The sequence below is a fragment of the Corvus brachyrhynchos genome, unplaced genomic scaffold, assembly GCF_000691975.1.
Source record: "Corvus brachyrhynchos isolate BGI_N302 unplaced genomic scaffold, ASM69197v1 scaffold283, whole genome shotgun sequence".
Classification (NCBI taxonomy): domain Eukaryota; kingdom Metazoa; phylum Chordata; class Aves; order Passeriformes; family Corvidae; genus Corvus; species Corvus brachyrhynchos.
Window position 1 is genome coordinate 2695969 of NW_008237409.1, and position 15948 is coordinate 2711916.

Here is a 15948-nt window from a genome sequence, read left to right on the forward strand (position 1 = left end):
GAATGGCCATCACAGACATGCCGGGGACTAGTAATGATTTTAATCTCTGGCTGAAGTTGGCTGCTGATGGTTTGGTGACCTGAATGAAACCCCTTGTGCAGGTAAATCCTCACATTTCACCCCACAGAATGCTCAGCCTGGGCACTCACAGCTCTGCAAAGTCATCCTGGGATGATTTGCAAAAATCAGCCTTTTCACTTTCTGGAAGTCACCATTATCTTTGCTAAGTGGACATTTAGTTTCAGAGTGACAGAAGCAAAAATAAGTCTCTTCAACAGCTTCCATAAGAAGTGAGCTGGAATTAGGACAAAAGAAACACGCTGGAAGAAGGAGCAGCAATTGCCAACTTGATTTGGCTTACAGGAAATTAGCAAGCAATGTTTATGTACTCATGAAACATTCCAAGAAAGCATAACATTACATTAGACACCACTGGTAGACAGAGGATGCTCCCAAGGGAAAACCCAGAGGAGACTGAGTTCAGTGCAAAGGTAGCTGACAGGGAATTTGAAGAAGGGGGGGAAGGGTGAAAAAGTGGGATACAAATGTTCCTATTCCCTCGTCCCTTCTCTAATCTAATCCAAGGAACACAGCTCAGACCACGAAGGCACTGCCTGTTCTCCCTCATGGCTGCTCTGGAGGACACGAGATTCCAGAGGCTGCAACTCTGTTCATTCATTCCTAAACTTAATTCTTCTCATAGCTCAGTTTTTAAATGCTGCAGATGAAGCAAGAGATGTTTACCCTCAGCTGCATTTTTATTTTCTAGCCCTAGAAACTTAGCTATAAATGCCATTTTTATTGCTTGTCTCCATTAAACAGATTTCAGCAGAGGAAGAAAATAAAGAGAAATCTTATATATAATTATAGTCTTGTAAGTATTTGTATGTTTAGCTACTTATTGAGCATTCAGGCAAATCTGGCTTCTCATTAGGTGTGAAATTTAAGGTGTACTTTGCTTTTTGACAGGGCTGTGAGTCCACTTTTCTCTGTTACTGTTTTGACTTTAGTCTGTAAATTCACACAACCTGACTGGAATCTTTTTAACTAACACAACTGCTTACATTAAAAAAATTGTAGTGACCAATTACCTGATAAATTAAAGAACACCAGGGCAGGCATCAGATACTGTTTTTAGAATTTCCTTTCTCTGCATTTCAATTGGACAACCAAGAATTTAGTAATTAAATCATCAGCTAAGACAGGAAGTCAGCAGCAAAATAAAGTTAATTTGGCATGTAGTTCACAGCAGATGCATCTGTGTAAACTGCAATTCCAAATGATCTACATGTAATGAAAAAAAACAGCCTAGCTGACCAAAATCCTCTAAAAATTAAACTTCTACAAGAAGCTGCAGAGAAAAAAAAGAGGAAAACGGAAAGGAAGTTCCAATGGCAGCGTTTCCTAAGACCCTGATTCACTTAAACAGGAAAAGCAGGACAGCTTTTAAGTGAAACGTGGAAACAGGCAGAGAAACAGAAATAAAATATGTAAAACTGTGCAAAATAACACTTTTTTATTGAATCCAATTCACTGATGCAGCCCAGAACAAGCTGTGAGATGAGGGCCTGAGTCCTGCAGATGAGGAACTGCAGCTTCACTTGTGTTACAGCCTAAAATTTTTGAAATTATTTCTTGCTTAGACCTGAGAGCTGCCAGATCATCTGGGGTACAGACACCCTGCCTAAAATTTGCTTTTTACATCAACAGCCTTCAAGTTTTCTGCTGGCATTTAGGAAACAGCACTGCAGCTGATAAAAGATATCCTATTAATAAGCATTAAAATTATCAGGGCTAAAAGGTTCACCAGGAAAGCAACTTTTCACATTACCTTGGGCAGTGTAAACCATCATTATTTTGCTAATTCAGGAATTTTTGTCTATTGCTGGCCACAGAAATTAAATACATCAATGGAAATTGCTGGTTTTCTAAACAAGCCTTACCCACATGCAGGCCTCCAGCCTGACTTTTGAGATGATTGCCCACAAGGAGATGGAGCCTTCAGTTGTCTCCTCATCAGGGCAGATAATTTGATCCGGGTAAGGAGGCTCAGGGAAATTCACAGAGTTACATTCATAGGCAGCAAGAGTGACTGATGCTATGTGTGGACCCTGAAAAAAAAAACCCAAAGAAATTTCAATTGCATTTTATGTTAGAATAAAAGTTCAAATTAGCCTCCCCCAACTGTCCCTAGGCTAAAACTTAGTGCTTTTCACTTTGGCCACTGATAATGTGATTTATGTAAAATTCTTGTTTGTTGGCTGTTTTTTTTTTTTTAGACTATCTGAATTGCAATGCTGAGCCACTAATGTACTTTAAAAAAATTAAATCTTTCTTTTGAGCCACTAAATTGTTAGGGAGCCTTTCAGTTTTTGCCCTGCCACTTATGAGGTTGCCAAGGAAAAAAAAAGAATCCTTACTTCTTATAAAAACCAGGAGTTTTCAAATATTTTACAATGCTCTCCTTAAGGTATTTATGACCTACAGCTTTATTAGAGGAGGTGTTTTCCCTACTGCTGCTTTTAGAGGATTAGGCATTTAAATTATGTATTGATTTTTTTTAATGACTGGGTTTAATGACATCTTGCAGCAGACTTTCTTAACTTCTGTATTTTTCTCCAACAGCCAGTTGTTTAATTTGTGTCTGTTTTTTCTGAGTAAACAAGAAAATGACCTCACTGCTGTTTGCTAAAAATGGTTTGAAATGTAATTCAAAACCTAAACATTATTTAAATACCATTTAACTGAATTAATTTTAGTCTCCATCTTACATTGAAAGATTTTTTTTGGCCAGACCTCCAAATAAAATGAGCATAAAAATCTATTCAAGAAATGAACTGCTGCATAGTTTAAAAACCTGAAAGAATTGCCATTATTTTTAATACAAAAGAATTGAGAAGCAATTCAAACAATCTGAACACCAGACATTGTACCTAAAAAACAATCACTTAACAAAGGTCATGGAAACACTGTCCAGGGAAAAAAGAGGGGAAAAAAAAAATTACTACATTAAACTGAGGTCTTTATGTAAAAACCACAGATTTAAATAAATCTAAAAGTTTCATTAAGTGCAGAACAAATTACACAAACCTTAACTTCTGCTATTCATTATTTTATGGGTTTTGACATTGGGCTGGGAAATATTGCCAGCAATTTTCTTCTGTGTTTTTATCTGCAATCTTAATTTATTTTCATTTTATTAGAGTGAAAAAGGGAGTTTGATACCCCCCCAAAAAATCAAAGCTAAATTTATTACAGACCAGAGGGAAAGTGTGGCAGACCTGAGCACTGCCCTTCCCTGCACAGGGCTCCCAGAGCTCCCTTTGAAATGCGGGAGCCAGGGACACATCCAGCCCCCAAAAGCTTCATTTGCACATTAAAGGGTGAAATTCCACCGCAGGTCCCACACAAAAGGAGATGCTCCATCACTCCTGGATTTGCTGGGAAGATGAGGTTCACTCACCAACATTTCACAGCTCTGGACTGAGGCAATTACATCCCCACTGTAATTTTTCAGTGAATTAAGAAAGTTGAAATAAAATACCAGTTTATATTTTCTGTATGGCAGCTGCAACTACTGTTGTCATATGCAAAGAATTCAAAATAAACCCATTCTTCTGGCATGCAGTTGGTAAAGCACAAGCTGCTCTGATAGCAAAAAAAATTCTTTTATTTATTCCTTGTTACTTTACAGGAGACTAATTCCAAGTGCTTGGGTGTATTTTGGATTGCAGAAATACAGAGCCTGTGAGATGATAAATGAGGCACAGTTTCTCTTGGGGAGAAGAAGATTCATTGAAATAAAACTGAAAAAGAGTGGATCTGGAAATTGATACACAAGAATGATTTTGATATGGAAGGGAGAACAAAGACTGGGAGAATGAACCAATGAGCAATAATTTCTATTATCAATATTTCTGTAGGCCCCAGTGGCAATAAACTTCTTGGTACTTGTAGCAAGATCCTCTGTCCACAGCAGCTTCAGAGCTAAATAAATAACATCTCTCTATTTTACTCATCGAGGGCAGATGCAAAGAGAGTTGAAACTTCCCTAAAATTGTAAAGTACATTTATGGCGAACCTGGGAACCTCTTTCTCCACTGCACTCTGAAACCTAGGGAATTTAATCCCATCCCCTGCTTGCCCCTCCCTAGGTCTGACAGCTACCTTGGGACCAAAAAAGAAAGTCTCAAGCCATTATCCTAAAATTAATGGTTTTCACCTGCAGAAATTTGCAGTGAAACTCTCCTGAAAGGCAGATTTGCATGGAGGAAACTCCCCCGTGTTTGAGTTGTAAATGACCATTCCCTCGGCTCCCTTGAGGCCGTGGCCAAGGCAGTGAGATACGTGTGGGAATCCAGAGGTGTGGCTTTCACTTCCACAAAATTTGGAATACACACCATAGAACAGAGCAACTACAGCCAGCTGCTTATTTAGAATAGCAAGAGATAAATTTAATCACTACTATCAGTAGTGATAAGCAGCCCCCAGCCCTTGCAGGGCTTCAGCATTTTCTTCCCAAAGTGCACCCAGGGTGGATAAAGCGGATCCTAAAATTCCAGGGGAGCACACAAGGACAAAATGCCCAACTGGAGATGTTGCAGGAGCCTCTCCCAGCAGAGCTGCCACACTGAAGTGGCTGAACAACCTCAAAACCCTCCTGTTGAGAGCCCTCCCAGTCTCAACAAATGTCTCCAAAAGGCAAAATTTCACAGGGAGTAGCCAATGGAAAAAAAAAAGGCATTTCACAAAACAGCTGCAAACAGCCACCTGAAGCCCACGCCAAGGGAACAGAACTCTCCCAGAGCAATGTAAACAATTCTATAATGAAAAAAAGTCGGAGTGATGGAACCCACAGAAGCCACATTTGAACTGGAATGAAGAGTGAAGCCCAAATGGTTCGTTTAGAGTGATGAAGTGTGGGATGGAACTGGAGTGAGCCGAAGGGAAGCAGAGCAATCCTGCATCCTCCTCCTGTGTCTGGGTGTCCTGTGGGTCACAGGGACACTGTTCCAGGCTTGGCAGGCTCAGAGCAACACCCCCAACATCTGCTTTTGGAGCTTCCCCAAAGCCCTGGTTACCAAGCACCTCCAAACAATGCTTGGCTGAACAGGCCCAGGGCTGCAGAGGGCTGGGAGGAGGAACGGGAGGCTTAGCGGTGGTTCATTTATATTTCATTTGTATTTAGTGATGGTTTAACTCTGAATGGAGCAAGGAACCAGCTTCAAACAGGCTCGAGGTGCCACCTTTGGAAAACCCCTGACTATATACCCAGGAGGATTCATTCTCATCCAGTTTTTTAATCCTCTTCACAAATAACACTCCTCCACCCTCTCCCCCTCCTCCGCATGGGGCCGCAGGAAATACTGAGTGTTTTGCCTCCCTGCAATAGTTCAGTTTGTTTCAACACTTGGGGAAGTCCTCTCAGATGTCCCCCCCTTGACTGTGACTGCAGCTCTACCTTTGAAAAGGGCATTTGCAAAACTGCTTCAAACCCCATCACGCCAAATACTAAATCCCGGGCAATTTAGATGTGCTCCTTGCCAAACCAGGAAAAGTTGCTGAAACTCAAGGCATGTAAGATCCTGAACACCAACTGTCTTTCCCTCACCCTCTTCCAATGATTTTTTTTTTTTTCCTTTTAAGCTGCCGGAGGTACTAACAGGGGATAGCAGAGAAGAAATTGAGAAGCATTCTGCTGACTCGGGTGAGAAACATTCGCTTGCCACTGCTGACGACCAGAAGGAGCCTGTGGTCAGGCCGGAATGTGATGTGTTAGAAATATCTGTACAATTTGCAAATCAAACAAGACAAGATTTGGTCATCGAGATGAACTCAACACAGATCTATTTTTTAGCAACAGCAGTTTAGGGGAGATTGGAAATCCCTGCCTGCACAACCCCAGTGTCTCAGAGAAGGTAACTTCGAACTCTTGAACTCACAGGCCTTCAAAGGAGTTTTGTTCCAGTGATTGAAGGCACCCAAGTCGGAATGGCACAGCTAATCCTCAGAAATGAGTTACTTAAAATGATGTATTATGAAATTTCTAGAAAGTAAAATCTTTTTATCTATAAATTATGCTTGGAAATTCATCTCTGGAAGTAGAAAGAGACAGCAGCCACATGTAAAAAAAATCATGAGTTAAAAATCCTTAAAAACATGCTGATCTGTATAATTCTTACAGCAGAAAGTCTTTACCATAAGGAAAAGTGACTGAATATCCAATGAAAAATTAATCATATTTTCACATTATTAATCATTCTGAGCACCTGGACTGGGAAGTCTATTAAAGCTCCAAACAATTCCTGTATCGAGTGTTGGTTTCTCACATTCCCCCTTCACAGTACGGCCAGGCTGCTCAAGTGATACAAGAACAACCACATCTAATTTTAACCTTTTATTTTGGGGCAAGATATAATTTTAGACTGGCTTTAATTTAGAAACATTTCTCAAAGAAAAGTGATATGTCTGCCAGCAAGAAAAATATTACCCTGAACTCCTGGCTGAACGTAATGCACTAAAAATCTGTTTTCTTCCATGGATACGCTGCTTTTCATACTGGGTTCAAGACTCAGCCCTTGCACGGGGGTGGGGAACTGTATTTGATGGAGATGAATTGGAAAAACAAAAGCTTGCTTCTCATGGGAAACATCCTGCAAGCGGTGCCCCAGGCCACGACTCATCCCATACTTATCCACGAAGTCATTACACCTCTCCAGAAAGTCACACCACGGTACAGCATCTTTTTTATCTCTGAGAGCGGTGAACAACTACCCACAAAGAGAACTGCTCTGTGATTAAGAGGGAGAAGCTTGGTCTGGAGGTGGCTGGTAAATATGTCCAGTTTGTCTGTCTGTGTTACGAGATTAAAATGTCTCATGATTCTATAACGTCTGGTATGTGGTGCTGGCTGCAAATCAGGGCTGGGGATGGAGGATCCTGTACCTAGAGCATCCTCAAGTGACACAAACATCCATCAAGTGGTCAGGGCTGGGTTTAGAAGACCTTCACAGCATTTGAAGCCACGTATTAATTTTACACTCACGTGACTATGGGTAAGATTCTATTCCCACTTCAGCCAAGCCTTGCCCCACAGTGCAGAGCTGATGGAAATTCCAAATGATCGGCCACAAACTCTGAATTTAACTAAACAAGAACCACTGAGGGAGCAGCACGTGGCACCACTGCCTGTGTAAAGGGCCACGGTGCTGCTCTGAGGAGTAACATGAAAAGCAGATGTTTTTTAAGGCTGTGGTCCCCACTACCTTCTATAGAAGCAGACAGACTCATGTCAGGGGAGGGCACAATTGCAAGAATATAAATTGATCCTCTTGTGCTGACAGAAAACTAATAATAAAATAATAAAATAATCTGTCAGGGTTTTGTCCTTGCCCTTCCCTAGCCGTTCACTCATTTCTGAAGAATAAACCTCAGCATCTATTCAAATTGCTACCAGCAGTTGTGATTGGCTTTAGAATCTCCAATTAGAGATCGGTTTGCACAATTATCGTTATTTCCAACCTGCTCCAGGAAGCAGGACATGAAAGGTATAAAGTTCAGGCTGTGCATAAAGAAAAAAAAAGTAGAAACTCCAGGGAGCAAATGAGGAGAAAGCACAATGTGCCCTCCCGGCAGAGATCTGACAGAACAAACGTTGAGGAAGTGGAGAGCAGATAATGAAAACAGGGCGTCAGCTTCTAAAAGGTAAAGTCCATCAACCTTCAGGAGGAAGAAAAGGGTGCAGCCATCGTCCCATTAACTCCTCCATCGTCCCATTAACTCCTCCATCGTCCCATTAACTCCTCCATCACCCCACGGGACTGTTCTTGCACAGTCTGACCTAAGCCAGCAGTGTTGGGTTTACTCTCTGTAGGTGTCTACAGGGATCAGACACAACAACGGGTGCACTTAGAGGGACCAAGATTTCAAAGGAACGTTTTTCTCCTTGAAAACACCACTTTCCATCTCAGATTTTTAAAATGCAAGCGAGCCACCAGAAGATTTAAGAAACACCCAGATTGCACAACTGATTTAGCAGCAGTGTTCAGTTAACCCAGCAGACCCTCCCAGTTCATCAGTGCATTATTAATATCAGTACTGCAGTTTCAAGCAGAACAGAGCCCAGGTGAGCTGTAAGCAGGAGTTTCTGGTGAGATACTTGCAAAAATGATTTTTAAAGAAGTTTTATGTTGATTCAAGTATTCCAGCTGGAGGAAGTAGTCTAAAGACAGGAAAGAAACAAAGGACACAGTAAGAGACAAAAACGACCCTCACACAAACAGGCTCCATTTCAACTTATTTTAGAATTAATTTCTGCCTTCTGCACCCTCCATGTATTTTTCTTTAAACCCCCTCAGCAATTCAATAGCAGTAATCTGAGCACAGGTTTTAGACAGAACCCGTTTTTATTTCCTTTGTTTTAGGCTTGCAAGTTGATGTGTGAACTGGAGAACAGTGAGGGCTGGAAATGAACACCTCACTTCACAAAAAGAATTCAGCGCTGGGAAGGGGAGCACTGCTACATCCTCCCACCTGGCTGAGGCAGCTCAGCCTTTGTTTCTCACTTTTTCCTTTACACACAGAACCATCATTTTCTGGGTTACTCACAATAGTTTTGAATGATCTGCGTGGAAAGTGCAAAACCTCTCCTGAAGCTGATAATTACTATGAAAATACTCCTGTATTAGTCACGAGGAAGTAAATGGAGTTAAAAAAAAAAAAGAGAATAAGTTGTGTGGGTTTCTAAATTATTCTGTGTACTTCATAAAAGTGGAGTAAGCCTCATTTTTGAGCTTCTCTTTTAAGAAGGACTTAAGTAATTTTTATCGTGAGTCCTCTTACAAGCTCAGCTCCTGGAACAAGAAAACTAAAAGGAATTAGGTTTGACTTAAAAAAGCTTTCAGTAGTCCTGACAGGAAACCGTTTATTTGTGTGAGTTTGTTTTTTTAAAATTATTTACACCACCAACATCTTTTTTTTCCAAGATAATGGATTCATTATTGCACAAGTGTCTGGCTTTTAAATCTTCAAATTCTAACCTAAACCAGTTTGGGTAGGGCCAACACAGGACTCATTTCAGCTGCAAACTATGACTGTTTGGGGAGGCCAGAATGTGACCACTGGTGAGGGGAACCAATTCAGAATGAAAGTGAGATGCTGAGCCCTCAAACCCAGACAAACCCAGCCCGGCTCTCTAAGGGTAGCACTGGCAATAAGGGCACTGCCTTTCTGACTCACTTTTCTCTTTAAAGGCACATTTCTGCTCTTTATTTTTGCTGTGCCCTCTTCCACTCTGCTGCAGAGCAGCCCTGTAAGAATTCCTGACAAACCCACATATTCCAGCGCTGAAATATCCGGGCTGGTGTGTGACCTCGGCACAACCATGGCTATTGTACCTCACATTTCCTGTTTGTGCTCGCCCAGGGCCTGGCCACCAGCACAAACCCCCTCAGCAGTTGCCCCCTCGGCTCCAGCAGCAGCAAATAGAATCCACATTTAAGCAACAAAAACACAAACAAATGCAAACAGCCAGAGCTCGCCCTGAGCTTTTGACCGGTGAGGAATTCGGTGCCATTCATCCCTTCAGGGATTTCCCATCCCCAGGGAGAGGGGACGTTTCCCGCCCTCAACCACTCGTTTTTAAGCCCATTTTTTTGGCCACATCTTTGACAGTCCGTTTTTCAGAGCTGAAGTGAAACCAAAGCACGAGGCAGAGCGTTGGGTGGGGATGGCCACAGCCCATGATCCCAACCCAGCACTCCACCTACTGTCCCCTGCTCCGGAGCCCTCCGGCACCGCCACCTCATTCATTCATTTTCGGCAGCAAAGATCTCTCAGAGATGTACAAACACAAGAAATTCCTCATGAGTTACCCTCAGCCATCCTCTGCTGGTAATGAGGTGATTCATGCTGTTCATATTTTAATCTACCACCAACAGAAAACATCGCAGGACCGAGGAAAAAGCCATGTGCTGCTAAAACCAGTATTTAGAGTCATTAATCATAATATTTTATTTCCTACAGAACCACATCATGATTACTATTTTTAAGGGTTGTTTTTAAAGAATTGTGAAAAACCTTTAATGGGCTGCAGGAAAATAAGCCAGCAGACTTGTTTTGAAAGTGTCAGAATGGAAAGGATTCTTGGAAGAGTGGTCTGCTTCCCTGTTCCTGCGATGAAGATCTGCTCTGTGCCAGCCCTTAGCTCAGTGCCAAGTGCAGCATGAGAATTGTTTCCCAAAAAGCCATGTCAGATTTTACGTCTAGTGCTGGCAACAACTAAGGAAGCAGCATTAAACTAGGAACTGACACATCAGACAATGTTCAGGCCCTTTATAACACATAGAAAGCTCTCAAATCACAGGAACAGCAATAAAAAGCTGGGTGTCAAACTCACACACACGACCAGTCCCTCTTGCACCAAGGACTGGTGACCAAAAAAATCCCAATCAGATGTGAACCAAAATGATCCTGAGGCAGTAACACCCCTCCCACACTAAGGCTGCTTTAAAACTGTCAATTCCACTTTTAGCAAACTGTTTCCAAGTACTCTCTTCTCAGCTAACCCTGGGATCTCTCCTGGCACTGGAATGCAGCTCCAAAAAGCAGCTGGTGAGAGATGCTCTAAAAGATCCAGACAAATGACAGTTTTCAACACTGGAAAAACAGCTAAGCAGGCCAGGGTAAGCAAACATCAGAGTTATTCATATACTGCAGCCATTGCATAACCACTTCCAGTGCTTGGGAATGGCCATATCCAGTAAATGGATAATCCAGTGTATTTAATTCAGATGCACCTGTGTGACAGCTGAAGGAGCCTGAGCAGGTGCCTACATGCCATCAATTCCTCCACGTGCCCTCAGTGGCACAGACAATGCTGCAAGTCCCAGCAGAGCTCAGCACCACATGGGTGGGCCCAAGGGCATTGTTCTCCCAGCATGTAATTGCATTCCCAACAATCTCCCTGTACATCCAGCTTTAAAATGAGCAATTAATTAAAAGCAATTTGAAAGCACTTACTGGGTCTATTCTCTATTGCCAGCAAATCCAGGCACTAAAGCAGGGGAGGATTTGTTTTGTAACTTTTCCTTTCTTTGAGTCAATGGAAAAATAAGTTTTACCATAATGAAGAAACATAATTAAAGTATATGGAACATGAAAAGTAGATCAACGGTAATGCAGAAGTTAATATTGAGAGCCCCACTTAATGTGTCATATTTCTACTTTTAGAGGGAACTGCTGTAAAAATAACAAAGCAAAATAGTTACAACTCCTCCCTTTGAGAGCTGGAGCTTCTAATTGCATTGTTTCCAGATGGGTTAAACCCAGAACACTTCTCTGAAAGAGTTCACCCCTAAAAGCTGCAGCAGCAGCCTTATGTTAGTACTCTGTGTTCCCTCTCACAGCAGCTCCAGCTGAGCAGGTATCAGGCACTGTTTTACTACAGTGATAACATATTCCATGCGCACCTTGCTGATACAGCTGCAGTGATAAGAATATTAACAGTTCAGGTACTTAAAACGGAAACACAGTTTGCCAGGGCCAGGAACTGCTGTTTTTACACTCCTTCTGCCATCTAGTGGCAACAACCGCGTGGGTTCCACCGAGGTGTAAACCATGAGGTGCTCAGACAGGGCCCAGAAGGTGTTAATTGACCTCAGCAGACCATGCTAAGAAATAAATCTTGCTCAGGAGAAAAAAAGGGAAGCAAATCTTGACTTCTCTTTCTTCCTACACTCACTGCCTTCACGAAATTCCCTCAGTGTAATAGGAACATGCTCATCTGCCTCATATATTTAAGGCAAACCAGCATTTCTTCTGTAGTATTTACATTTCAGATGTTGATGGTACATTTTTATTAATTTTACTCTATAACCATCTTCTAATCACTCACTGTAACCTATTCAGTCTGTTTCCCCCTCCTAACAAAGTTATGTGAAACCTTCCCTCTTATGTTCCAAATAAATACCTTCCCTAACAGTATTAAACTCAATTTCTTCTCCTGGGTGACACATCCCTGTAATCTTTGGAAGACTGTTCACCTCTTGAACACCCATCGTAAGTTATACTGATAAATCAACTGAGAATTTATATTTTCTGTAAGTTACTTCAATGTCAGCTCAGGTCATGGCCAAAGTACATCCACGAGGTTCACGTACCCCACAGTATCACCAAAGTGATGTATTACGGAATTTAAGTTTTCTACATTGAAGTAATTTAGAACTTTGATTTTTAAATATAGAGCAAAAGAAAAGTTAACTCATTCCACCTCCTTTAAGAAAAGAAGTCGTGCTGTCTTAGGAAGATTTCATGTGCCAAAATCATCTTGAAGTGGCCTGGAGTATGACAGTGCTCAATGCACAAACTTGGTTTTGTTTAGTAGGAATTCCTTCCACAGTCTTTAGGACAGAAGCTCCACTAAGAGTAAATCTGATGCTACTCATCCCATGCCATTCCATCTCCCAGGCACTGCCCTGCTGGGGGGAAAGGCAGGAGTTTCTTGTAGTGTTTTCTGTGTTATTGTTAATGATTAAAGCAGTTCTGAAAGTAAACATCTGTAATTGTTCCAAATACAAGATGACATTTGTTGCACGAACTGGTTTCAATTATTTTGTGGCCATGAATCCTTTTCTTGAATCCAGGACAGTGGTTTCATAAACCAGGAACTAATCCAATGGCCAAAAGCAAAACACACCCAAACATCTCCCTGACTTTCATAGCTAAGTTCAGATAAACAACATCATGCAAATTTTCAGAAGATATTTTATCTTCATAGGAAAACATTTTCTTCCTATTATTTCCAAAGCAAAATTAATACAGACTGAACTTTAAACCAGCTGCCTACTTTTGTGGTTTCAGTTAGAAAAATGATCATTTTAAGCTACTAAAAAAATACTCTGAAAAATTTTAAATGGAAGCACTTGAGCTGCACACAGCAGAAAATGCTTCATTTAAACGAGGAGATCAGAGGATAGAGCTTGCAGATTTGGCTCATTGTTTCAAAGTGAGGATTAACCAACAGCAGGCCAATATCCACATCAATAAACACAGAGCTTACAAACTACAAAACAAGGTGATGCAGTGTAGAACACGAACAGCATCCACTAGAGCACCAGCTTTAGAAGTATTTGATGTTTAGAACTTGCAGAAAATTATTTATTCACATATTTTAAAATCTGCACCAATCAAAGTACTCAATTCAGAAAGGACATGGTGTGGAAATATCCTTACCAAGTAGAGCAGAAAGGTGTGGAGACCTGTTCCAAGCCCAACAGAGGAGAGAATGCCCAATCCTACCCAGTAGGCACACCAGAAGAACTTCTTCTCCATGTACCGCACATACTGAGCAAGGAAAGTCACAAAAAAGAAAAAAATATATAAATTATGATATCTCCAAGGGAGAAAATTAAGCTATAAGTCAACACAGACATTTATCTGGATTATAACAACTGAAATAGAATCCTAGATACTTCTGTTTGCAATTTATTATAGTTACAGCACAGACACATAGAGAAAACAGTGCACTTTCAAAAGAAAAAACCCACATCTTGCAATCAGCAAGTTTCCAAGGAGATAGATGAAAATTCAGGTTCAACAGGAGGGGGTTGAAATCCAGAAGAGGCCCACGAGAAGCAAGCCCCAGACAGTGTCTAGTAGAGCCCAGGCAGCTCAGAGAATTGTCTGAACAGCTTAAATAAAGGAATAAAATCAGCTGCACTCCCAGTGAGTCTGTTGGATGTTGTACCTTGGAGCAGTGAGTAGCAGGTTTGTTACTTTTAAGAAAACATTAAAATGCTGGTTGTCTGCTGCACACAGACATCAAACCATTTTATCTCTCTGTATGTGCCTGTCCCAGCTGGGCAGGAGACCCTTCCACAGAAACACAAGAATCATTTCTTGGGAACCACGAAGCTCTGCCACGACTCAGGGTAACATCTTCCCTCAAGAGCTCCCACCACTGTGAAAAGCTTATTGACAGCAGCTGTGAAGGAGTGCTGCAGCACCCGAGGTGTGCTTTACTCAGGAACAGATGAGACACCTCCAGATCCAACAGAACAGATCAAATGACACGGCTCATCCCTCCCCACCTCTGAAACACAACTCATGCACAGCCAATGGAGCGGTCACGACTTGAGAAACAAACCCGGAGTGAGCAGTTCAAAAGGTACATTATAAATTCATGGAGATCCCAGCACAACTCATTCAATTCCCAGAACAGGGACAGGGAGTGTGAGGCAGCCAGGGAAGCAGAGGTGGTACCTGTTGATGTGCTCCTTCGATGTAGTACATGGCTGTGAGCAGTGCCAGTGCCAGCAACACACACACCAGGACACCTCGCCGACGCCACAATCTTAAAGACAAATGGCAAATTAGGGTTTTTCATCATTGAGCATGCATTTCAAAGTAACTCAGTTACCCCTGGGGACTGGGGCTGCCTGGATGTACTCAGCAGGGACAATGGCAGCTGAAAAGTTTGTTCTAATAAAAGTGTAAACCTCCCAAGAAAATATCTGGGGAGCCTTTACTCTTTAGGGAGAAATCTCTGCTTCGCTGTCAAGCGAGATCAAAGTTCAGCCACGCATATTTAATTTTTTTTAACAAAGAAAAACAAAGTAACTGTCTGAAAACAAACACAAGTTGAAAACAATTCAGCTTCTGGAGCCAAGAGTCAGACCCAGGCCCTGAGCAGCAGCTGTGGCCAAGCACAGAGCAGAGCAGGCCCTGCACTGGCCCTGGGCAAGGACGAGCTGGGTGGAATTCAGAAATGCTGATTTCCAGCTGTGCTGCTGGGCAGAACCACAGTGACAGTCACAGGAACACATCTTTACATTATTTTGTTTCCCCTCATCTATTAAAATGAATTTCTTGTAACAGATCCAAATTTGATAAATATAATTTAGGTAACTCTGAAGCATTAGGTGAGTAAAGGGAGAAAAGTGTTTTCCAAAGTAATTTGCTACCAAATAATTTTTGAGCATGTTTGGTTTTACGGTTCTTTTTTTCTGCTTGATGTGTATGTGGCCACACACAGTAGATTAGCAAATACGCTTATTATTTTCCAGAAATAAAATTAATAAAGATAAATGAAAAACAAGTGCTAGCATCACTTAAATTTCCCAGACTATAACAGCAAACTATGAATGTAACTTAGACAGAGAGAGATAGAAATGTGAGACATAATACAGGAAAACAGTCCCAAATATTTCATATTAAGCAAACTGAAAAAAACACTCAAAATATTTTAAAATTAAAGTTAGTGCTGCTTACATTAGTACAACAACTGAACCTTCAAGTGATTTTCATTCAAAACACAACTTATGCAATGGAACACAGGAGATCATTAAGAGTCAATCTGAGGTCTCAACTTAATAGCTTACAATAGTCAGGGTTATTTTCTGTAAAGATTCTGTCAGGGGAGTGCCAGACAACTGAATGTGCTGCTCAGCAGAGGAGGCAAGTGCTATCTGTAACAGAATTGCATGTCTAGGAAGCCAAATAAAATTTGAGGTCTTAAAAATAAATCCTCAAATGTTATTTCTGCTTAGTTTAAATAAATGCTTGGAGATTTTCAGAAATTACAGATGTCAGACCCAGTAAAACAGTTCTCAGAGACAATTCCTAATGGTAGTTGAAAGAATGTACATAATAAAATAAATAAGCTTGGGGGTTAGATTTTTTTGGGACGTGGTGTGTAAAAGGGAATTAAGACTACACTACATAAACCTTGTATTTTTCATACAAATAATTTCAAAAGAAAATGGAAAATAGAAGTTTCTCTCAGTAAATCTGAACTGCCAGCACCTCAAGCCTAGCCCTGAGGGTCAGTGAGCACAACCCTGAGCACCAGGCTCAGCTCACCCTGCAGAGGAGCAACCCAACAGCTGGAATCACCCAAGGTGACATTAGATCCTGCCTCCTGACTGGGAAGAGCTTGGTGAACTCAATCCC

General features: G+C 41.4%; 1 protein-coding gene across 5 annotated transcripts in view; it reads right to left on the bottom strand.

Moving 5' to 3' along the window:
• VMP1 (vacuole membrane protein 1) overlaps positions 1–15948 on the bottom strand; it is a 61002-nt gene that overhangs the window by 34682 nt on the left and 10372 nt on the right. For all 5 annotated transcript variants that reach the window (XM_017730972.1, XM_017730973.1, XM_017730974.1 and 2 more), the window contains 3 exons: positions 14260–14350; positions 13231–13341; positions 1944–2111 (listed from right to left, as the gene is read on the bottom strand). In XM_017730972.1, coding sequence (XP_017586461.1) covers positions 1944–2111; positions 13231–13341; positions 14260–14350 — 370 coding nt within the window. The remainder of the gene's footprint in view (positions 1–1943; positions 2112–13230; positions 13342–14259; positions 14351–15948) is intronic.